General features: G+C 38.5%; 1 protein-coding gene across 4 annotated transcripts in view; it reads left to right on the top strand.

The window, feature by feature from the left end:
- Positions 1–26,134, top strand: part of GANC (glucosidase alpha, neutral C) — a 96,104-nt gene that overhangs the window by 3,280 nt on the left and 66,690 nt on the right. For all 4 annotated transcript variants that reach the window (XM_029237458.1, XM_029237456.1, XM_029237457.1 and 1 more), the window contains exons 2-6: positions 351–413; positions 1,928–2,036; positions 10,396–10,523; positions 18,414–18,596; positions 25,064–25,112. In XM_029237458.1, coding sequence (XP_029093291.1) covers positions 351–413; positions 1,928–2,036; positions 10,396–10,523; positions 18,414–18,596; positions 25,064–25,112 — 532 coding nt within the window. The remainder of the gene's footprint in view (positions 1–350; positions 414–1,927; positions 2,037–10,395; positions 10,524–18,413; positions 18,597–25,063; positions 25,113–26,134) is intronic.

Genomic DNA, 26,134 nt, shown 5'->3' with positions numbered 1-26,134 from the left:
GGTTGTTTTTGTTGGTCTGGTTTGGGGCTTTTTGTTTTTACTCCTTCAGATTTTATTGTTGTAGCCATAGCCTTCAGTCATTCATTTTAAAGAACCCTTTCTCATAAGTGACAGTGCTCTTTTTCTGTTGCTTTCTGAGCAATCCCAGAACTTCATGTTTTGTTGTTTACCATGGGTGGTTTACAAAAGGATGTTGTTCTGCAGCAAACACATTATTGTGTTATGGCCATGACACAATTTTGCATCACAATGATTTATGTCCCATGATTTATATTATAGTTAGAGAAGGTACAAAATTTGGATTCACAAACCCTATGTAAAATAAGTTTCTTAAAATGTCTTTTTATTAGTGTTGAAGATGAAGCTGTGGATAAAAAGATTTTCAAAGACTGCAGCAAGATTGCTTTCTACAGGTAAGAAGAGGAAGTATATGACCTAGATAGAATAGTTCTGAAAATATTTCAAAATTGATATTTATTAAATTTTTGAGAACTGATAGACTTTCTGAGGAAAGAGTCAATTAGGAAATTCAGTGATTAAATAATTTATTGACAGGAGAAATTCACCTTTACTACTCTAGCTTAACTCCTGTATTATTTTATTATTATGTTATTAATTATAATTAATTATATTGTATACTTATACATTATAATTAACATTACTGTGTTAATAAACAGGTATTTTAAAAGTCAAAGTGTTTTTCAACTAACGTTAAAATTTTGAATCTTTGAAGAAATAATACTTTTACATGGTTCAAAAATCAAATAATATAAAAAGATACACATTGAAAAATGTTACTTTCTTTCTTGTCCCCTTCCACCCCATTCCACATCTTTCCCTGTAAGTAACCAGATTTATTAATTTCTTATTTATCTTTCCAGTATTTCTTTTTGTGAATGCACATATTCTTATATCACCACCATTCTTAGGCCAAGTAGCTTTCTATATACACTGTTGTATACGTCTTTTTTTCTGCTTCATAATTTATTCTGAAGAGCTCTGTATGAGTATATGGAAATTGTCTTCTTTTTCATAGCTGTATGGTATTCCATTGGGTAAATTATAATGTATTCACTCTCCTACTGCTAGACCCTTGGGTTGTTTTCAGTCTTGCTGTAACATCACTGCCACAGTGAAAAGCTATACATATGTCATTTCCTACACATGCAGGTATATTTGTAGGATGAATTTCCAGGAGTGGGATTACTAGGTCAAAGAGTAAATGTATTTGAAATTTTAACTATTACCAGATATCCCTCCATAGAGATTGTGTCATTTTGCACTCCCATCACCACTATATGATTGCCTATTTCCCCAGAGCCTCAAAAAATATTTCTTTAAAACTTCTTTGAGTGTCTACCTTTATGTGGTCCTGAAACTGAAATCACCAAAAATTATATCATACAACTTTCTAATTTATACACACAACTCTAGAGAAAGAAAATCATATCATTTTAATTCTGAACAGGTACCTTAGAGGGAATTCTATAGTGAACTCCTGGTCACCTTGACAAACCACTGGATTATATTGGACTTCCACTAAAATTTATTAAGTTTCAATTAAAGTATACATTTCATGGAAAGAGGGAGGGACATCAACAAGCTAATACGTGTCATCTGTGAAAACTGCCCCACCTTCTCAATAAAGGGAACAAAATACCATCCTTGAGTAGTGTTATGGTGAACAATTTTATTAGTACTCTTCTTATTATTTTATTAATTGCATTAGCACTCTGCTTATTAATTTTTTTAGCTCTCTAAATTATTGATACTCCTCTTAGTGCTTTATTGGAGTACTAATATACTGCTTGTGCCCAGTTCACCTACTATTGAAGTGAATTTTAATGACTTCCACATGGTAATATAGTCTTTTGGAGGCTGAGAGTCACAAATCATTCTCAGACATCTGTATACTCCAAATCTGTAGGCGTCAGAAACAGCGGCTCTCCAAGAAGTCTACCTATCGGGCATTACTAGACTCAGTCACAGAAGGCAAAGAGAGCACCAGGTTCCAAATCATCAACGAAGCAGCTAAGGTGAGAAAAAGTATTTTCTACAGAGAATTATTTGTTTCTATATTTATTTGGGTTGAATGAAGTAAATTTCCACAAAGGCTAATTAAACTATGTATGCTTCAAAAACAAACTTTGTGAGAGAAGTAATGCCATCTTTTTAATATCTACACAATGCTACTTTAAAAGTAATATGACTGTCAACATATAGATTGCCTTGTATCAGATGCTTTCTTAGATGTTTTACGAATGTTATTTCCTTTTAATTAATCTTCAGAATCATCTAAGAGGTACATTGCATTGTCCCTAATTTTCAGATAAGGAAATTGAAGTCTAAAAAGCCACTTGCTCAAAGTCATAGCTAGTAACCAGAATTTTCACCTGTGACTGTAGACTCTGTCACGCACCCATGCTCTTTTTTATCACTATTACACAACATACCCTCAAGCAAGGTACAGATTCAGTGAATGTCCAAACCTCAAAATGTGAGTGGGCAAGAGGAACAATGGTCTATGCAGTTGAATAAGTCACAGATGTTCCCACCCCTAAGCTGCTTCACTAACAGATGACCATAGTTGTTACATGCTGAAAGGATTAGAGCAGTATCCTAAGTGCTTTTTCTCATCTGTCAAGTTTTCACACTACTTCAGATGGGCCAGTCACAGAGGAAGTGCTGTGGGCCGGGCTAGGAAGTGTGGTTATGCACAAGTAGTTGATGCTTCCAACCTGACCCTCACTTCACATCCTCCCCTGTCTTCGAAAGGTGTCCTAAGCTTCTAAGGCCTCCCAGACCAATCTGGTTTAATTGGTAATTCGCTGAAGGACATAGGTAAAGACGTGCAGTCTAGTCCCATAACAGCTTAGATAGTAATTCCATCAGCTCACTAACAAATCCCAGTTCTGGGAAGCAGACTGAGAAGACATCCCCACTTTCACTGCAGCATTGTGAGAGATCTTGTGACTACCGTAGAGCTTGCCGTATAACATTACACTGAGGAATCTTCTCGGAGAAGACAGAGCAAACACTGCCCCACAACATCAGGGCATTCTCTGTAACATTTGTAAGGCCTTTAACTTCGTCGGGAGGCTCAACTTTATTCCCAGGCAGGAGGAGCAATGGCACAGTGAGGAAGGCTACCTTCCATATGAAGTTTTAGAGATTTTAGTCACTTCAAAGATGTAGAATTCTCTAACATAGCTTTCTTGCCTGAATTCAAAATAGGGGCTAGAATCATATCAGCAGTTTGTGTTCTCTATCCCCGTCCCTTTTTCCCAACTTATGGTTACTTAAGGATGTAGTTGTGGTAGCAGCACACTTAGTTCTTTTCTCTTAACTACACTGAAGGGATGGTTAGCCTTTCTTCAAAACCTAGTGCTGCTTCTTAATACCACTCATTTTTTTCTGGAGGAATTTCCCTCCTTGCTTGGCATCTGTGCAACCTTTGAGTTCACAGCTCATGGTAGAGTACTGATCCAGGTCTCCCAAACTTTACATCCTTTTGTAGCCAAGTTTGAAAGCTGTTCATGGGAAAACATGGGGCAGCATTAATTTCTTTCCTAGAGAGCCACCCGCCATTTGCATGTGGTCTAATAGCCCAATACCCCGCCAAACCCCTGTATTCAGGGTCAGCAGAAGCAGCTGGCTCCAGGAAATGCAAGGAGTCCACCAGAGACCTTCCAGGAGTCGGTAGGTCTTTAATACCAGCAGTCAGTTCCCTTCCTTTCTCATTTTTCCTGTCATTTGCTCTTTTTCCTTCTTGCCTCTGATGTGTCTAGCCCCAGAGAGTTGTAGCTGTCCCATGGTCAGGGACAGTCCCTTTCTGTCCTTGGGGAGGCTCAGTCTGTTGAGCACCTGAACAATCCACTGTCGTGATGACACATGCCGAGGCAGAGTAAATGAGGCACTCGGAATACCAGTGTGGGCCAAAATGCAACTTCTCGATGCATCTCCATACCAGTGAAGTTAGTGGTAGATCCTCTCACACTGCCTTTTACAAGACTATAGGTCAGTTTCTCTGTACACACCTCTCTTTGGATCCTGAAAATATGAGGGACAATGCTGTTCAGGCCAGGTGCCAGAACCAGAGCCCACCAGCTATGGATGCCTTCAAAGGAAAAGAAGCCACAGTCCAGGAGGACCCACAGGAGCTCAGCGCAAGACAGCACACGGCTCAGAAGGGAGCTGAGGAGCCGGACAAGCAAGGGCAAGTGATCCAGGATGTCAGCAACGTGGCTCCCAAGACTGAGAACTCTGAGGACCCCTTGGAACAGACACAATGTTCAGGTGTTGGAAATAACAGTGCTGCACAGGGAATCTGCATGCTCTGATGTCAGGCAAATGCATGCAATGTATGTTTTGGGAGGTCACCCTAAAATTCTGAACTGAATGTCATTTTAATGTCCTCCTTGTCACTTGGAGTTGAGATGACTAATAGGGACTTAAGGCTTCGTGCCCTCTATCAGTTTGATAGGGACAACAAAGATCCAAACAGTAATTTCTAAAGTTGTCTGAACCTTGTATCCTGCTCACTGCATAGTCAAGGAGCCTCCATTAGAGGTTTTTTCTGGGATGAGATGGGTGTTTCATGGGAGATTTCACAGTAGGATATGGTATGGATATGGTCTGGAGATTTTTAAAAAGCCACGTATATCCACTTATTCAGAATGATAGCTTTTTATTTCAGGTTCAGAGAGACAGAGCCCAAAGTCTAAGAGGATCATATTCAGCTCACAGCTGCAGTTCTCAGATTTCACTGATGAGGCAGATTCTGACAAACCCAGCACTCTTAGTGCCTACCTGCCCTCACACCATTAAAACTCTTAAAGCAATAATTTTGTTGTCAGGCTTTGTTGTTAATTTTTGAAATCCTTCTTCCCAATTCCGTTCTCCCAACCTGCTACTTAATAAGCAACCAGGAAACAGAACCAAGTTTCATTCACCGTTGTCTTAGTGAGCTCACACTGCTATAACATAAACTGGGTGTCTTAACAAACCTTTATTTCTCACAGTTCTGGAGTCTGGGAAGTCCTAGATCAAGGTCCCACTTCCTGCCCTGTAGACTGCCACCTCCTTAGTGTACAGTTGACCCTTGAACAACGCAGGGGTTAGCAGTGGAAAATCCAAGTATGACTTCACAGTCGGCCCTCAGTATACATGGTTCCACATCCACAGATTCAACCAACCAAGGATTGTATGGTACTATAGTAAGTATTTATTGAAAAAAAATCCATGTATAAGTGGACCCATGCTGTTCAAATCTCTGTTCAAGGGTCAACTGTATATTCACATGATGGAGAGACAGCTAACTCTCTGGTCTCTTCCTGTAAAGGCAGTAATCCCATCATGACTCCACCCTCATGACATCATCAAAACCTAAACACCTCCCAAGGCCCCATCTCCAGGTGCCATCACATTGAGGGTTAGGGCTTCAACATATGAATTGAAGGGTTGGAGAATGGGGAAGGTTTGGGGGAGGGGGGAAAATGACACAATTCAGTCCATAGCAAACACGATATTCCTGGGACACAGTAATGTTACAAAACAAACTGAAGTGTTGCCCTGTGTGTTGCCTCTAGGTCAGGACATCTAGGCTTTGAAGAAAAGCTGGTTGCAGGTTCAGATCCCTAAGTTTTCTCACATAGGGTCCTATTTCTTATGACAAAATAATCAGATATTTGATAAAGAAGCTTCCAGAAAATAATCTTAAAGGAGTTATCAGTAAAGTGTTGACTGCTTTTTTAGACCTCTTTTTTTCCTAGTACTATCAGTTTTTTACCTTCAGTCAAAATTTGACATGGATTGAGAAAAAGAGAAGATCTAGTCTTGTGACACCAGAGCAGGGAAATTTATGCTGTCTTCTGAGTGTACCTAAAAAGCACTGCTAGCAAGGCTATTTGGAACAGACCTACGTCTTTGACCTACTTTATATTGCTAATTTTTATGCTTTTTCATGACATGGATGAACTATTTGGCAAAATGTTTATTTTGCAGCCTGTTTGCAAGTTTTCACTGGTGACAACACTTCTGGCAGCTTCTCCAAGGGTGCAGGGATATCTCTGAGCACCTCCATGAAGTTATCCCTTGCGTCTTCATCTAAGCAATGGGACTTTGCCCAACCAGCCACCTCCTCAACAGATGAGGAACAACTACTACTTGTTAACCAGGACTGTTTCTGCAGAAATGGCCAGGAACAGGCAGCTTATTGGGGAACTGGCCAAGCAATCAGAAGCATACCTGGACAGGCTAATTGTCCTTGGGGAACATGCTAATGCCCAGCGTGAACTTGCCAGCGTTCTCCATAGAGAATCAGTGCTTGCAATAAACCAACTGGCTACAACTATGGAAGGGGCAATAAGTGCCCTACAGCAATTTAATGAATCTTAGACCATTCTCTGAATCCTGGAAGGTCTTGACCAATAGCTGAGAGAGGTCCTTGCTCACTTCTCTAGGCCTTTTAGGTTAACTATTCCTTATAATATAGTAGAGAGACCTGGTTCCAGAGGACAAGCAAGATCTACCCATCACGGAGAAGTTGATGGGGTCATAATTTCCCTTATTAATACCCACCACCATTTAAATATATGTTAGAGGGCTGTTCTGTTAACTCAGTCATAGTCTCTACTAGTTTGGGGTGAAATTAAAAAAAAACTTTTAATGTAACTGTGATCCATTCCACTGCTTGAATGTACAGACAAGGCTGTTGTTACCACCATGATTTTTATAACCTGTCTCATATTTTTGCCCTTGTGGCCAAAAAAACTAGACTTAGGGATGACAAACTACTGGGTTTTATTTTTATTCGGTATGGGAGAAATAAGATAGGAAAAGGGAATTTATGCTCTCCCAGATTATGGGAGGTGAGCCTCTGAATAAAAAACCAAGTAGAGACTTGTGGTACTAAAATGAACCTCCAAAATGTATTCCTTTCTTTGAGGATTTATTTCATCTTCTCTGTGTAGGAGGACATTTACACATCTTAAATCTTTCTAGGGGAGCAAAACCCATGCTGTCTCACCTTATTTTAAATGTTTAATTTTATGTTTCTTCACTTATTTTACATAAATCCATCTTGCCGCAATCTTTACTGCTATTCTCTAAATATTAACATTAAATAATTCTGAGTTTATGCAGTCTAACTTCTGTAACAACATATTTTTTTGTTTTTGCTTTTTTTTGCGGTACGCGGGCCTCTCACTGTTGTGGCCTCTCCCGCCGCGGAGCACAGGCTCTGGACGCGCAGGCTCAGCAGCCATGGCTCACGGGCCCAGCCGCTCCGCGGCATGTGGGATCTTCCCGGACCGGGGCACGAACCCGTGTCCCCTGCATCGGCAGGCGGACTCTCAACCACTGCGCCACCAGGGAAGCCCACAACGTGTTTTTTATTGTCATTTTTAATCACTAATAGAGATTCAATAATTTATTTGTATATTATTTTAAAATAAATATCCAAACAGGTCTCTAGAGAACAGAAATGTTTAGAAATTCTTAATGTTTTAGATAGAAGGATATAACATTCATGTCCAGACTTTTTGACAGCCCGGTTTTGGTTGAAGAATTGGACAATAACTGGCAGTTAAGAAGCCCAGGGAAGTGGTTTATAAACTGTCATGCACAGAGCCCTGAGGTTTCCGTAGAGGTGTCTCAGAACTCAATGCAGGGAGGGGAGTGGGCTCAATGGTAGGGGCTCTGAGCCACTTCCTGCTGTTTTCAGTCCAAGTACCTTTACTTATTGGACTTCTGAGAGTCTGCTGCTGTTGATTTTTTAAGCCAGTAAAAACGGCATGAGCCAGATCATACAAGCAAATGTATACTAAGGTCTAAGGAAATTATGTGCTTGGAATATGAAGCTATGTTGATGATAAGAATGAATTTGGATATTGACTTTGAAAAGGGTTACCTATTGGCAAAATTGGTTTGCTTAATTAAGTTAAAATGAAAACAAAGTGGGGTTTTGACTCTGATTTGTATGTTTGCTTGCCTAGGGTTATTATAGGAAAAGCAGGGTTATTGCTACCTTCTCTCATATAATTAGGATTCTTTACTAGGCTGCAGCCTCAAGAACAGAACATATCAGACCAGTCTTTGGTTTAAAAAAATAAAAATTTTTAAGAAAGTTATTTTACTAATAATGGGGGGATCTCTGAGTATATAAACGAAATGCAATTTGTTAATCACATATAAGGGACAACCTGTGTGCCCTCTGCTTAGGATGTTCTTGCCCATTTTTGCCTACCCAAAGTCCTACTAATCCCTCAAGGCCCTGCTTAAGTCCCTCTTCCTCTAGAGAGATGTCCCAGAACCCCTCTCCTTACAGTCATCAATATTCCCCTTCCTTGTTCTCCCGCAGCACATGTCCTCATCCTATCTCAGCATTTATCATAAAATGCTTTACGGTTACAACATAGGTGTTGCATCTCCTCTAAATTGCACTCTCCCTAAGAGTTTAGCCATCCTTTTCACAGCAATCAGCACCTCACAATATTAGATGCCAAATAAATGTTAGTTGAATTAAATTTGAGAGAGTAGTGGAAATTTATGTCTAACTTGGGAGGGAATACATAATCTAACAGGATTTCAGCCTTATACTTGGATACATTTTCAAATCTTAGAATTCTGATGGCACACTTGAAGTAAACCAAATATACAAAAGAATACTAAACATATAAGCAGTAATTACAGTATGATTGGGGGTGGGGGAAAGGGGGAGGTGTTGGCCAAAGAGTACAAACTTCCAACTATAATAAGATGACTAACAGCATAGTGATTGTAGTTAATAATACTCTATTATATACTTGAAAGTTGCTAAGAGAGTAGATCTTAAATGTTCTCACCACAAAAAGGAAATGGTAATTATGTGACTTGATGCAGATGTTAGCTAATGCTATGGTGGTGATCATTTTTGCAATATACAAGTATCAAATCAAGGAGTTGTACAACTTAAACTTACAGAATATGTCAATTATTTCTTAATAAAGCTGGGGAAAAAATTATTATTGTATGATCAGTACTACATCATAACCTTGTTTTTTTTTTGTTTTTTTTTTGCGGTACACGGGCCTCTCACTGTTGTGGCCTCTCCTGTTGTGGAGCACAGGCTCTGGATGCGCAGGCTCAGCGGCCATGGCTCATGGGCCCAGCCGCTCTGCGGCATGTGGGATCTTCCCAGACCGGGACATGAACCTGTGTCCCCTGCATCGGCAGGCGGACTCTCAACCACTGCGCCACCAGGGAAGCCCCATAACCTTGTTTTAAGAATGTCTGTAAAAGCAGCCACAGCCTATTTACCATTATTTACCTGGTCACTCTTCAGTGTCCTTTCACTGTTCAAGTGCCCTTTCCTATATTCTGAAGAAGCAAGGTTCCAGTAACATTGTTTTGTGGGGGAGGGATTGTTTTTGTTTTTGTTTTTTGGTGCTGCATTAATATTCTCCCTGCTTCCTATATCTTGCTTGCACCACAGCATACCTGTTCTGTGTGTTACCTCACACAGGCTACCCAGCTTAGCCTTTCATTTAACAGACATTATAGTAACAATACACAGACCCAGTTGTAACCAGAATTTGGCATCATACTGTACTTAATGATTTGCAACCAGTGCAGCATGGCACATCAGTTGAAAACCACTGTCTTAAGATATTTCCCTAATCTTGATGCCTCATTTTGTAATCTAAATCCAGCCATCTCTGCCTTCAGAGTTTGTTGTTATTGTTTTATTTTTCAAACTCTCTATTCTCTTTATGATTCTATGTTGCTTCCATCTTTCATCGTAGGCAGTATTTAACCTAAATTCTCCATCCTCTTGAGAAAGCTGAGAATATCCCAGCCTCTAGAGAAAGTTCCCCAGACCTTAATCTAAGTGTACAGGAAGTGCCTTGATTTTAGCGCAGGAAGCCTTATTCATCTACAGTAGAGAACCCCAATGACCACCATTTTACTGTCTATTCTTTTCTATTCTGTGGCTTGTTACCCTTCATCTTTCATTCAACTGGAATCCAGTTACTCTAGTTTTAACACCAAACACTTATTCTTAAGATACCTGTACTTTATCATAGATACAGTGGGCTACATGTCCCAATTTTCCAAGGGCAGTTTCAGTTTATGCCTTTCATCCACTATCGTTATTAATAGAGAGCCCTCTCACTCTTAACAGTCCTGGTCTGGACAATTATATGTTTGCCTAACCATAGAACACATAGGAGGTGTTTGTTTCTACTACAGGTAGAGCCAAGCAAGTACATATAGATTGGAAAGCCTTTCCTTCATGATTGCCATTGTTCTCCAATTTGCTTGGCCTATAATAATTTAAACATAGTTTTCTAATTATCACAATTTGTAGAACTGACCTGGGTAACCTGTTGAAACTAATCTCGTGTGTGTTCCCAGGTTCCTCTCCTGGCTGAAGTTTATGGTATAGAGGGAAATATTTTCAGGCTTAAAATCAATGAAGAAACACCCTTGAAACCCAGATATGAAGTTCCTGATGTCCTCACAAGCAAGCCAAGCACTGTAAGGTAAGCCAAGAAACACACTACCTTGGATACACCCTCAATATGTTCTTCTGTCATACCTTGAGTAGCAGGTTTTGTATGAGTCTCTTAGTTTGCTTCTTCAAAGATACAACCATTTGCAGAGTTAGTTTTTAGTTATTTGGGGATAAATTTATCCATTTTGATGTTATCCATTCTGTACTCTCTTCCTCCACCATTTGACTCAACAGCACTTATTAATGGGGAGAAGCAGAGCTTCTGATCTTCTCTCCTCCTGACAAAGTAAGCGGTTTATCAGCCAGACTTTGGGAGCAAGCAGGAGAGCTGTTTAATTGACTCACTCAGATGAACAGCAGGGCTCCAGAGATCCAATGTACTAGCAAAACTCCCATGCTTACAGTAATTTATACAGTTAGACTGACTCACTTTTAATTAACGGCAGTCTCAGAAGTCTAACATATAATCTGTCTTAGAGTCAGAGATAAATTAATAATCAGTTTCTAGGTGGAAAAAAAATCTTTAGGGATTAAAGCATTTTTCATGTACCTGCAGAATCTGCATCGTTCTCAGCACATTTTCTGGTGATATTTTAACTTGGTTCTGTCTGTTGGTTTGTTATTTTCTTTATATCATGTCACTAAGGGAATATAAGATTATGCCAGATGCTTTAATTTTCACTACATCATTATCATAGTTTTATGTAGATTATTTTTTCCATGAAAATCTAATAAAAAGTTAATAAATTATGGGACTTCCCTGGTGGTCCAGTGGTAAAGAATCCACCTTCCAATGCAGGGGACGCAGGTTCGATCCTTGGTCAGAGAACTAAGATCCCACATGCCGCAGGGCAGCTAAGCCTCCACGCCACAACTACAGAGCCCATGCGCTCTGGAGCCCACACACTGCAACTAGAGAGAAGTTTGCGTGCTGCAACGAAGAGCCTGCGCACCGCAACGAAAGAGCCCACATGCCACAACAAAGATCATGCGTGTTGCAATTAAGACCTGACACAGCCAAAAAAAAGTTAATAAAGTATAAGGAGAAATTAATTTAGCTATGCTAGAACTATCATAAATTTAAAATATATCAGTGAGCCACTACTATATGCTAAGAACTTAGGAAATAAGAATTAAAAAGGGACTATTCTCATGACTTTGCAGTTTGGCAAATGAGAGAGAGAGAGAGAGAGAGAGAGTGTGTGTGTGTGTGTGTGTGTGTATTTCCTCTTGGTCACATTACATTATTTTTTACTCTCCTGGACGATTCATTTTACTAGTAGACCTTTAACATTTTTACATCTGTGTTCATAAGTAACATTAGTCTATAGTTTTTCTGTGCTATCTTTGCCAGGTTTTGGAGTCAGGGTGATATTAGCATTGTGTAGTAAATGTGGTATATTAGTTTTGCTTCTATTTCAGCCTTTTTCTAGAGGACCTTTGGCTACTGTAGTAACTAAAAACTACATTTCTCCATTTCCCAGACTCCCATATAGCTAGTTTCTGATGTAATTCAGGTTCCACCAATCAGATGCACTTACAGTTATCTTGATTTCAGAACTGAGTCTCCCATTTTGCTGATGTGCATCGGCAGCTATAGAATGACTCTAGAGCCATTAGTTAGGGCAGTGGTTTCCCGATCTCTGGATTGCAGCTGAGTTGGCATGATCCTGGAGCCCAGCAGTTGCCACATTGACTTCTGATTACCCAGCTTCCTGATTCCAGCTAAGAGAGAAGTTCTGTTGGCCTGCAATTATGCAGTATTATTCTAGGAGTCATTACTGGACACTCAACCAGGAACCTGCTACCTCAAACCTTCCATGATGTTGTAAGCTAATAATTCCTCCATATTAAGTCATTTACTTTCTGCTTAAAATAGCCAGAGTTGTTTCTGTTATCTGCAGTTGAGTTTTGGTTAACATAGTCATTGATATCAGAATGAGTATAAGCAACAGACCCTCAAGGATGGGAATCTGAGCTTAGTTAGCTGATCTACTTGGATTTGAAGGCAGTGAGGACCTGGTTTTCATTAGACGGTGAGATATTAATGTTTGGGGCTGAATACTACCCTCCCCAACCAGACTCATATGTTGAAGCCCTAACCCCCCATACCTCAGAATGTGACTATTCCAAGATAGAGCCTTTGAACAGGTAATTAAGTTAAAATAGGGTCATTAGGGTGGGCCCTAATCCAATATGACTGGTGTCTTGTAAGAGGAGGAGATGAGGATACAGATAACACAGACAGAGGGATGGCCATGTGAGGACACAGCAAGAAGATGGCCATCTGCAAGCCAAGAAGAAAAGCCTCAGAAGAAACCAAACCGGCTGACACTTTGATCTAGGATTTCCACCCTCCAGAATTGTGAGAAAATAAATTTCTGATGTTTAAGCCACCCAGTCTGTGGTATTTTGTTATGGCAGCTCTAGCAAATTAATACGACTAGCAATAAACCACAGCATTCTGTGGCAGTCACTTAAATTACTACTTGTGGTTGCCTGAAATAGAGTGCCTATTGAAAGCATGGCTTGGGCAAACCAAGTGGTGGGGCCATAGCATGGCATGATTGCCATACAAAATTCAAAACTCTGAGGTGGCCTGGCTGCTATTAATTCACTGAAGAACTTAAAGAAAACAGCAGTTTCAGACTTTTAAATTGTCAGAAACCTAACATATTTCTATGACAATCCTAAAAGTCATATCTACAGAGTCCTCGTAGCTGAAAATCGGAGTTAGATTCTGTGGTTTTCTGAACTAGAGCGTAAGTTGAATTCACAGTTTCATCAGGTCTATGAATTTAGGGCATCAGCTCTGAAAAGGTAGGACTCCCCAAAATTGAATAGCAACATTTGGGAAGATTTGGATAACCCTGAGTCCCAAACCTCAAAATTCCACTGAGCCTCCCAGTTCAGCAGAAGCAGCTCCTTCTCCTCCATCTGATAAGGCTGATCTCACCTGCTTGGACACCCCGTGTTAACCTCACCTGAAATATACTGTGCCAGGGGATTCCAGTGCTCCCTGTGCTTCACCCTTACCACCCTTCACTGCCTCCAGACCCACTATCAAGTCAGACCCCAACATGCCTAGGGAGCCAATTACAGTCAAACCCAGGAGGAAAAGGCTTACACACCTAAAGAATTAAAAGATTTTATACTGGCAAAAATCTGGGAAATATGCATGGAAATGATTTCTGAGGGACTTCTAGACCAGAAGGAAGGACCATAATTTTAGGATCATGCTAAATTTACTGACATGGGTACAGGTACCAGAGAATCCAGATTTAATATGCTAGCTTAGACAGCTGAAAGTGGTTCTAATTATTTGCTTGGTTAAGTATAACTTGAACTCAGCTATGGACTGTGCTGAATGAAGCTGAGATACCAGAAATTCCTTGGCCCGTGTAGAAGATATGATTCATAGACTTAGGGAGATAAAGATGTTGAAGTGAATATGTCATATGCATCTAGCCCCTAATGCTGTTCTCCAAAGGATCCAAAAGATACTCCCTTCATTGAGAAATACATTAGTGAGGGAACACTTAGAAAGCATTATAGTGAGTGAATGTCTTTTCTGAGCTAGAGATAATGGTGGGAATGGTACCGTTAAAATGGGCTCCCTGATTTCAGTGGAAATGTTGAGACTCTAGGTAGCAGAGTCAAAGTAGCAGCATTTAGTTGTAAGAGACAAGGTAGACGTGTTTCCATAACAGGGCCTGTGTGGTACTCAAAATGGCTCAAGCCTCAGGACAGTGCACAATACGTCAAGGGGTCCATTAGGCTGAAATAGATGGACTAGAATCCTACTTGACAGAAAAATCAAAAGAACTCTCTTTAGGTTTGATGAACAGTGAGACACAACCTCTCAAACTACAAAGTTAGTTTCCAGAACCCAAAGCATCTTGCTTGAGGGGCAGGCCTAGAATCCATGGAGGAGGTTGTAAAGATATAATAAGATCATAAACTATCCCTCCTAATCCTCCCTAATGAGGCCTGTGACCAGGGTGACTATGCACTAGAAAAATATCTAGACCTAGGGATTTAATTTTTTTATTTTTAGATCTTTATTGGAGGATAATTGCTTTACAATGTTGTGTTAGTTTCTGCTGTACAACAAAGTGAATCAGCTACATGTATACATATATCCCCATATCCCCTCCCTCTTGAGCCTCCCTCCCACCCTCCCTATTCCACCCCTCTAGGTCATCACAAAGCACTGAGCTGATCTCCCTGTGCTATGCAGCAGCTTCCCACTAGCCATCTATTTCACATTTGGTAGTGTATATACGTCAGTGCTGCTCTCTTACTTCGTCCCAGCTTCCCCTTGCCCCTGTGTCCTCAAGTCCATTCTCTATGTCTGCATCTTTATTCCTGTCCTGCCACTAGGTTCATCAGTACTGTTTTTTTAGATTCCATATATGTGCGTTAGCATACGGTATTTGTTTTTCTCTTTCTGACTTACTTCACTCCGTATGACAGACTCTAGGTCCATCCACCTCATTACAAACAATTTAATTTCGTTCCTTTTTATGGCTAATATTCCATTGTATATATGTGCCACATCTTCTTTATCCATTCATCTGTTGATGGACATTTAGGTTGCTTCCATGTCCTGGCTACTGTAAATAGAGCTGCAATGAACATTGTGGTACATGTATCTTTTTGAATTATGGTTTTCTCAGGGTATATGCCCAGTAGTGGGATTGCTGTGTCATATGGTAGTTCTATTTTTAGTTTTTTAAGGAACCTCCATACTGTTCTCCATAGTGGTTGTATCAATTTACATTCCCACCAACAGTGCAAGAGGGTTCCCTTTTCTCCACACCCTCTCCAGCAGTTATTGTTTCTAGATTTTTTGACGAAGGCCATTCTGACCAGTGTGAGGTGATACCTCATTGTAGTTTTGGTTTGCATTTCTCTAATGACTAGTGATGTTCAGCATCTTTTCATGTGTTTGTTGGCAATCTGATGTCTACTTTGGAGAAATGTCTATTTGGGTGTTCCACCCATTTTTGGATTGTTTGTTTTTTTGATATTGAGCTGCATGAGCTGCTTGTAAATTTTTGAGAATAATCCTTTGTCAGTTGCTTTGTTTGAAAATATTTTCTCCCATTCTGTGGATTGTCTTTTCATCTTGTTTACAGTTTCCTTTGCTGTGCAAAAGCTTTTAAGTTTCATTAGGTCCCATTTGTTTATTTTTTATTTTATTTCCATTCCTCTAGGAGGTGGATCAAAAAGGATCTTGCTGTGATTTATGTCATAGAGTGTTTTGCCTATGTTTTCCTCTAGGAGTTTTGTAGTGTCTGGCCTTACATTTAGCTCTTTAATCCATTTTGAGTTTATTTTTGTGTATGGTGTTAGGGAGTGTTGTAATTCATTCTTTTACATGTAGCTGTCCAGTTTTCCCAGCACCACTTATTGAAGAGGCTGTCTTTTCTCCACTGTATATTCTTGCCTCCTTTGTCAAAGATAAGGTGACCATATGTGCATGGGTTTATCTCTGGGCTTTCTGTTCTGTTCCATCGATCTATATTTCTGTTTTTGTGCCAGTACCATACTGTCTTGATTACTGTAGCTTTGTAGTAGAGTCTGAAGTCAGGGAGCCTGATTCCTCCAGCTCTGTTTTTCTTTCTCAAGATTGCTTTGGCTATTTGGGGTCTTTTGTATTTCCATACAAATTGTGAAATTTTTTGTTCTAGTTCTGTGAAAATGCCATTGGTAATTTGATAGGGATTGCATTGAATCTGTAGATTGCTTTGGTTAGTATAGTCATTTTCACAATGTTGATTCTTCTAATCCAAGAACATGGTATATCTTCCCATCTGTTTGTATCATCTTTGATTTATTTCATCAGTATCTTATAGTTTTCTGCATACAGGTCTTTTATCTCCTTAGGTAGGTTTATTCCTAGGTATTTTTTTTTCTTTTTGTTGCAGTTGTAAATGGGACTGTTTCCTAATTTCTCTTTCTGATTTTTTGTTGTTAATGTATAGGAATGCAAGAGATTTCTGTGCATTAATTTTATATCTTGCTACTTTACCAAATTCATTGATTAACTCTAGTAGTTTTCTGGTGGCATCTTTAGGATTTTCTATGTGTAGTATCATGTCATCTGCAAACAGTGACAGTTTTACTTCTTCTTTTCCAATTTGGATTCCTTTTATTTCTTTTTCTTCTCTGATTGCCATGGCTAAAACTTCCAAAACTATGTTGAATAGTAGTGGTGAGAGTGGACACCCTTGTCCTGTTCCTGATCTTAGAGGAAATGCTTTCAGTTTTTCACCATTGAGAATGATGTTGGCTGTGGGTTTGTCATATATACCCACTTTCTGGAGAGTTTTTATCATAAATGGTGTTGAATTTTGTCAAAAGCTTTTTCTGCATCTATTAAGATTATCATAGGGCTTCCCTGGTGGCGCAGTGGTTGAGAGTCCGCCTGCCGATGCAGGGGACACGGGTTCGTGCCCCAGTCCGGGAAGATCCCACATGCCGTGGAGCAGCTGGGCCCGTGAGCCATGGCTGCTGGGCCTGCGCATCCAGAGCCTGTGCTCCACAATGGGAGAGGCCACAACAGTGAGAGGCCCGCGTACCGCCAAAAAAAAAAAAGAAAAAGAAAAAAAAAAAGATTATCATATAATTTTTATCCTTCAATTTGTTGATATGGTGTATCACATTGATTGATTTGCATATATTGAAGAAACCTTGCATTCCTGGGATAAACCCCAGTTGATCATGGCATATGATCCTCTTAATGTGCTGTTGGATTCTGTTTGCTAGTATTTTGTGGAGGATTTTTGCATCTATGTTCATCAGTGGTTTTGGCCTGTAATTTTCTTTTTTTGTGATATCTTTGTTTGGTTTTGGTATCAGGATGATGGTGGCCTCGTAGAATGAGTTTGGGAGTATTCCTCCCTCTGCTATATTTTGGAAGAGTATGAGAAGGATAGGTGTTAGCTCTTCTGTAAATGTTTGATAGAATTCACCTGTGAAGCCATCTGGCCTTGGGCTTTTGTTTGTTGGAAGATTTTTAATCACAGTTTCAATTTCAGTGCTTTTGATTCGTCTGTTCATATTTTCTGTTTCTTCCTGGTTCAGTCTTGGGAGGTTGTACTTTTCTAAGAATTTGTCCATTTCTTCCAGGTTGTCCATTTTATTGGCATAGAGTTGCTTGTAGTAATCTCTCATGATCCTTTGTACTTCTGCAGTGTCAGTTGTTACTTCTCCTTTTTCATTTCTAATCCTGTTGATTTGAGTCTCCCTTTTTTTCCTGATGATAGACCTAGGGATTTTAAGTGCTGTCTCTGAGCTTATATAACTCCTGGGGATCCAAAGCATCCTAAAAGTCTATGTGTCTGATTGGACTTTTGGAAGTCAGGTGATAAATAAACAAAAGTTTCATCTTTCCATCTCACTTTGGACTGAGTGAATCAATAACCCAATCTGTGTTATTTACTCAGTTTCTAAGTGTAGGGTTGGAACGAGAAAGAAAAGCAAAATGTTTAAATTCTATGCACCAACTTGTTACTAACCTGTCCGGACCAAAGTAATAACGATGATGAGAGCTAACATTTACTGAGCGCTTATTATGTGCCAGGCTCTGTGCCAAGTGCTTTACATGTGTTATCTCATTTAATCCTCTCAAAAAGCTCTATTTGTTCTTGCTTTTATCATTTCCCCTTTACAGATGAGGAAACCAAGAACTAGAAAGATTAACTTGTCCACAGTTATACACCTAGTGCGTGGGAGAGCTATGTTTAGTCCAGGCTTTCTGACACCAAAGCCCATGCTCTCAATTACAGCTCTCTACTGCTTTATCTGTGCTATGTCACATGAATATTGATTTACTAATTTGAATTGAGAATTGCATTGAGCCATGTAAACCTATAGCAATTTATTTTTCTCTTCCTGCCGTGTTTTCCAGGCTGATTTCATGCTCAGGGGATACAGGCAGTCTCGTATTGGCAAATGGAAAAGGAGATCTGAAGTGTCACATCACAGCAAACCCATTCAAGATAGACTTGGTATCTGAAGAGGAGGTTGTGATGAGCATAAACTCCCTGGGCCAACTGTACTTTGAGCAGCTGCAGATTCCTCCCAAGCAAAGGTATTTTTGCACATTACTTACACATAAAGAACTTAAGAAAACCTGATTGTGAATACCAGTTGCCTAAATAGATAATACATCACCATAGAAAACTGGTTTGCCTTATTTCCTGGGATATTGTTCTGAGAAATTTCATCTTTTCACCTGTGCAGGTGAATGCAGGCTTGATGACAAAAATTATTCTCAGACATTTGTGAAGATGACACTCTTAACACATCCTATATGTTTGACCGAGGACATTCTCTACCCTACACATCCTTCTGAAAAAGCATCCTGTTAACTTTTTTTTTTTTAATAAATGTATTTATTTATTTTTGGCTGTATTGTGTCTTCGTTGCTGTGCGCAGGCTTTCTCTAGTTGCGGCGAGCAGGGGCTACTCTTCATTGCGGTGCACAGGCCTCTCACTGCAGTGGCTTCTCTTGTCGCAGAGCACAGGCTCTAGGCGAACCGGCTTCAGTAGTTGCAGCACGTGGGCTCAGCAGTTGTGGCTCGCAGGCTCTAGAGCGCAGACTCAGCAGCTGTGGCGCACAGGCCTAGTTGCTCCGCGGCATGTGGGATCTTCCTGGACCAGGGCTTGAACCCATGTCCCCTACATTGGCAGGCAGATTCTTAACCACTGTGCCACCAGGGAAGCCCGCACCCTGTTAACTTGATAGATGCTAATGTGAACTAACATGTCTTCAGAATTTCATTTTACCTCTTTAGAATAACATGAGTTACCTTAGACTTGAATAGTTGTCCAGGAATTTTCTGGAACCAACCATTTGATTAAAGCTGTTTGTGTGTGGGTCGCATGAATTGGAAGATAGTAGTAGAAGGAGATTCTTCTTCCGTTTTTACCAATATTGTCTTTAAATCCTCCAGTCTTTCTATTTTTACCCAAATAATGAACATCTTATATGAGCTGCAGAAAGCATTCAACATAGTGATTTTTTTCTGAGTTTCAGCTATTTCTATTTTAAAATTTTAATATTAAAAAACCTTATTTTGGGACTTTCCTGGTGGTGTAGTGGTTAAGAATCCACCTGCCAATGCATGGGATGCGGGTTCGAGCCCTGGTTCAGGAAGATTCCACATGCTGTGGAGCAACTAAGCCCATGTGCCACAACTGCTGAGCCTGCGCTCTAGAGCCCTCAAGCCACAACTACTGAGCCTGCACACTACAACTACTGAAGCCCACACACCTAGAGCCCATGCTCTGCAACAAGAGAAGCCACCGCAATGAGAAGCCCACACACCGCAACAAAGAGTAGCCCCTGCTCACCGCAACTAGAGAAAGCCCGCGCAGCAACGAATACCTGACGCAGCCAAAAATAAATAAATAAATTTATAAAATATAAACGACTTATTTTATCACAGAAATGTGTTCATTGAAGGAAAAATAGAAAATATTGAAAAGAAGAAAAATTAAAATACCCACAATCCTGCCACCTACTCTGTTAGTGCCTTATGAATATAATTCAGTACTTTTTTTGACTGAAAATACTAATAGCATAACAAATCCCTGTATTTGTTATTTATATTTAATTCATTATTTATTTATATTTAAAGCATTAATATTTAAAACATTTTTTCCTTTTACTGAACTCCCATTATTTTTGTTTTATTTTGTTTTAGAGATGATATCTAAGTTGGGCTTTTAAATTTTTATTTATTTATTTTTAATAAGCACATTGTACAAAGGTGTATATACACAGGGAGATCAGCTTTGTGACGACCTAGAGGGATGGGATAGGGAGGGTGGGAGGGAGGTTCAAGAGTGAGGGGATATGGGGATATATGTATACATATAGCTGATTCACTTTGTTGTACAGCAGAAACTAACACAACAGTGTAAAGCATTTATACTCCAATAAAGATGTGAAAAAAAAAAGGTGTATATAGTGAAAAGTCTCCCTCACCATTTGTGCTTGAGCTACCTCATTCCATCCTTGAAAGTAATCAGTGTTTCCAGTTTTCTATGTATCCTTCCAGAGATAATTTATGCCTATACAATAAGATTAATGTATTCTTTGTTTTTTCCTTTCCTGACACAAATGATATCATCTTTACACATTATTCTGTACCTTGCTTTCTTTCCCTTTACCAATGTGGTAGTTTCTAATTTCTTTAAAACAGCTACATAGTTTCTATTATATGGTTACACTGTGATTCATTTAGTTAATCCCTGCTAGTAGACTTTAAAGTTGTTTCTGATGTTGTTTTACAACTATTTACTTCATGAATAACCTTGTATATGTGTCATTTTGCATACATGCAAGTATATCCATAGACCAGAGTCACAGAAGTATAATTTCTGATCAAATGGTTTGTACATCTGTACTTTTGATAGATGTTTCCAAATTGCCTCCCATAGAGGTTGTGTACTAGTTTATGTTTCCATTATTTGTATTTATCTTTGTGTTAGGAAAATTAGATTATCCACTTGGAAAAAAAATGTAAGGTCCTAACCTCAGAACATTAGCAAAAATGAATTCCAGATAAATAAAAATAAAGCACACAAGAAAATAAAAATAGGAAAAAATGTAGAATTTTAAAAATCTTATTAGTGTAAGAAAAACTGAAGAGCCATAGGAAAAAATGGTGATTGATTCGATTACTTAGAAATTTTAAACTTTAAACTTTATTATAACCGCAAAAACAAAATACAAACAAACAAAAACACTTGAACAAAATAAAAAGGCAAGGACTTGTAATTTCCAGTCTGGCATGTGAGGAGCTCAGAAGTTGCCACAAACAAGAATGAAACGTCAATCAAAAAAAAAAAAAGAAAATTACTCAAAATACAATATAGACCTAAATGTAAAACCTAAAACTCTAAAACTTCTAGACAACAGCAAAGAAAATCTTGAAACCTTGGATCAGGCAAAGATGTCTTAGATATTACACCAAAAGCATGATCCACAAAAGAAAAAGTAAAACTGCCTGCCCATTCAAAGACTATATGAAGAAGTAGGTTATTATTCTTCCTTTAATTTGCATTGACTATTAATTATTTTATTTTGTTTTATTTTATTTTATTTTACTGTAGTAAGAGCACTTAACATGAGATCTACCCTCTTCACAAAATTTTAAGTGTTCCATACAGTATTGTTAACTGTAGGCACAGTGCTGTACAGTAGGTCTCTAGAACTTATTCATCTTGCTTAACTGAAACTTTATGCCCATTGATTAGTAACTCCCCATTTCCCCCTCCCCTTAGCCCCTGGCAGCCACCATTCCTCTTTGAGTCTATGAATTTGACTATTTTAGATACCTAATATAGGTGGGATCATGTAGTATTTATCTTTCTGTGACTGGCTTATTTCACTTAGAAGAATGTCCTCAAGGTTCATCCAGGCCTTAGACTTTGTTCATTTGAGTATGAGTTGCTTCAAACTGGAGGAAATGATCTGGAAATGCATTAAAATTTAAAATATGTATACATTTGAACTAGCAGTACCAGTTTTGGGACTTTGTCCTGTTGTAATCAAACACACATGTATCTAAGATAAATGTATGAAGGCATTTATTGTGGCATTGTCATAGTAAAAACTAGAAAAAACCTGAATAATTAACCATAATCAATTATAATAAAATATTATTCAACAATAAAAAAGGGATATTAATCCCTCTGTATAATGATTCAAATAAAGCTTTAGTATATTAAAAAAAGACTATATGAAGAGAATGAAAAGATAATTCATAGACTAAGAGAAAATATTTGCAAAGTATATCTCTAATAAAGAAGTTGTATGTATTGATACAATATAGAAAGAACTCTCAAAATTTAAGAAAATAATCTAATAAACAAAAGATTTGAACAGATATTTCACCAAAGAAAATATACAAGTGATAAATAAGCACTTGAAAAATATGTTCAATGCCATTAGTCATTAGGGTATTGCAAATTAAAACAACAGTGATGTACTACCACACACCTATTAGAATGGCTAAAGTTTAACAGGCCGACCATATTGTTAATGTAAATTGACCAAATAAAATTATATCCTTCTTAGCAGGAGCTGATAAACTGACACTGGGCTTGGAAATGTAAAAAAAATTTTCTATAGGCGGGCTGAACTGAAACCAGGGAAGAGTGAGTTCACTAGATGGGGGTAACATGGCTATTTGGAGTGAAAGGTCAGTCCACAGCATCGTAATAACACTAATGTGTATATTCACAACAAAGTAATGTCACTACATTTAATAGACAGCACCAAAAAGTAGACATAGTGGGGACAAAAGTTCCCTGATATAAATGGCTGCCTAGACTTATTGTCCTTGTGGATCCTTGGGAGGCATTCTTTGAGACCAAATTGAGACTGGTCCCTGGGCAGAACGTTGCTCTCTGCCTGTTGAACATTCATGCTGCAAGAGGTAATGAGCCTTATTCTAAGTACAGATGTACCTTGTACTTGTGTAATGTCCTAAAGGAGAATCATAGCTTACATGCAATCTTGCAATCTTCTGCTATGCAAAGTGTTTATTTTGCCTTTTTCAATATATTTGCTTGACTTAGGCACTTTGAACAAGGAAAAGAAAAATAAAACACTTCTGAACTCTGATCTTTCACTGCTTTTGTACATTCTGATTGTGAAGTTGAGGGTAAGGATGTTCAGAAACCCATGGGGAATTTATATGCCTTCAGAATATTGTGCATGCTCTAATATGATGAGCTTTTAAAACACTTCGTTAAAACATGAATCAATATGTGTAATTGTATAGATACTCAGCTAATTTTGAATGCTGCTGATGGCATAACTATATATATAAATTTTTATATCCAAAAATATATTCTTGTGTGCTGCTTTTCCTACCTAGCGATGTTATTTCATATAATGAAGATTGTTTTCTTTTTTACTAACTCATTTCAAAGAGAAAGAATTTTACTTATAAGCAAGCTGTTTTTCCCCCAAACATTCCAAAACAATTCTTTTTCTTCTTTGTTTTTTTCATCCAATAAATGATAGCATTATGATCTTTAAAAAAGAAAATAGCAGAGCAGTTTTTCAGTTATCTGAAACGCTGTCTCCTGGGCTGCAGTCCTCATTTTGCCCCCAATAAAACTTAACTCCCGACTCTCAAAAAAAAAAAAAGAAAATAGGAGTAGTTATATTAATTTCAGAAAGAGCTAACTTCAAAACAGGGAAAGTATGTGCCTGATAACGAAGCATCAAAATACTTGAGGCAAGAATGATAGTACTGCAAGTAGAAATAGATGAATCCACTATTATAATTAGACACCTTAACACCCTTCTATCAGGAATGGACAGATTCAGCAGGGAGAAGACCAATAAGGACATATTCTAATTCAAAAGCACCATCAATCAGCTGGCTATAATTGACATCTATAGTCTCCTTCATCCAACAACAGTAGAATACACATTCTTCTCAAGCTCACATGGAACATTCACCAAGACCATATTTTGCGTCATAAAACACACCTTAACAAATTTAAACAAATGGATATCATACAATGCCAGCTCTCAGACCACAATGCAATTAAACTAGAAATCAACAACAGAAAGCTGGAAAATTCCAAAATACTTGAAGATTAAACAACATGCTTCTTAATAACACAAAGAAGAAATCTAAAAAGAAAGAAAGGAAAAGATTTCAAACTAAATGAAAATTAAAATACAACATCAAAATTTGTGGGATGCAGCAAAAGCAGTGCTTAGAGGGAAATTTGTAGCATTGAATGCAACTATTAGGGGGGCAGATGCATTTGAAGAGAGGCACATAGGAACTCCAAAAGAACAAGTCATTTCTGTTGCTTATGCTCACTGGTAGGTTCATAATTGTTCACTTTAGTAGTATTCTTTAAACTCTGTGCATACATTATATACTCTTCTATATGCATGCTGCATTTTACACTAAAGAAAAAATTAATGTATAATGAGTATGAATAGACAATTCACAGAACTAGAAATACCGCTTAATGTATAAAAAGGTAGTCTGCATCATTAATGGTACAAGTTCAAATTGAAATGCACTATCTTTTCTAAAACTTTAGATTGGCAAAGAGTTAAAAAAAAATCCATGAAGTCTAGTATTGTTAAGAATGGAAGAAATATGCACACAAATACAACTATAGGTGTTAGAATAAGTTGTCATCATTGTGCAAGACAGTGCATCATGTTGCTCCATTCTAAGGTAATACTGCGCAAGAGGAACTGTGTTCTACCTTGCTTATGTTTTGTTTAAATACTATGAACATGTATTACATTTATAATAAAAAAACTGATTAATGTATTTCTAAAAGAGTTAAGAAAATTCAAATCTCTCTACATTTTATAAGAAATCAAGCTGTTGGATTAATGTTCATCATAAATGTTTAATTTCATAAATTTATTTTTATAATGATGTTATTTTTAGTAAGTTAAAGGATATAATTTATGGGGTCTCAATATTTGGAAATGGAAATCTTTATCATTGAACAAATTGTCAGTCTTGCCATGAGTGAAACAACTTTATATTACAGCAGAGCTACCAAGGAAAATGAGGAGGATACATCAGATGACACCACTCAGGTAATCTACATAGAGTAATTTATCTTTTTAAAATGTTTTTCACTATCATCATCATTATGTGGAGTATAATAGGTCTGTTCTTCCCTTATACAGGTGGGTAGTTGGTAAGTGCTTTACTACATATAAATGGGACCTCCTGTAGGCCAGGCACTGTTCAAGGAATTGGTGCTGTATCATCAAACTAATCAGATTCCCTCATTATCATGGAGCTTATATTCTTCTAAGTCACATTAACTTTTTTGGACTTTAAGAGCAAAGGAGAACTATGGAAAGGTCTTAAGCAGCAGAGATACATGGTCTGACTTCTGTTTCGGAAAGATTATTTTGGCTAAATTCTGGAGAATGGACATTCCAGAAATCTTCTCTTCATCCAAAGCCCCAGACATCTTTAAAGGAACCCTGACAGTAGCTATGGCCACCAAGAATGGTGAAAAATATTTCCAGTGCAATAAGACAAATGCTTCTCCCTCTTGAGAACTGGCCCATACTGATGAATATGAGAGAGAATAATTTTTCCATTTTCAAATAGGGAAGATAAAAACTAACACATTTGTGCCTTACACAGCTTTGTGACAATATGTTATACTAGCTTTTGGAAGACCTGTAATCAGATAGCTTAGATAGTGGTTTTGAGTCAAACACCCCCTTGCAGGACTCTGATGAAAACTGTGAACCATCTCTGTAGAAAAAAAAATTTTTTTCCTACTGTTTCAGGGAGTTCACAAACTTTAAAGCCTATCTAGACCTCAGGATAATAATCCCACATTAAGAATTCAGGTGTCGGGCTTCCCTGGTGGCGCAGTGGTTGAGAGTCCGCCTGCCGATGCAGGGGACACGGGTTTGTGCCCTGGTCCGGGAAGATCCCACATGCTGCGGAGCGGCTGGGCCCGTGACCCATGGCCGCTGAGCTTGCGCGTCCGGAGTCTGTGCTCCGCAACGGGAGAGGCCACAACAGTGAGAGGCCCGTGTACCGCAAAAAAAAAAAAAAAAAAGAATTCAGGTGTCATTTTAAAAAAAACAGA

This window comes from Monodon monoceros, unplaced genomic scaffold, assembly GCF_005190385.1.
Source record: "Monodon monoceros isolate NGI ecotype Baffin Bay Population unplaced genomic scaffold, NGI_Narwhal_1 Super_Scaffold_21, whole genome shotgun sequence".
Lineage (NCBI taxonomy): Eukaryota > Metazoa > Chordata > Mammalia > Artiodactyla > Monodontidae > Monodon > Monodon monoceros.
Note: the sequence above shows the minus strand (reverse complement) of the source record. Positions and strands in the feature narration are given on the sequence as shown.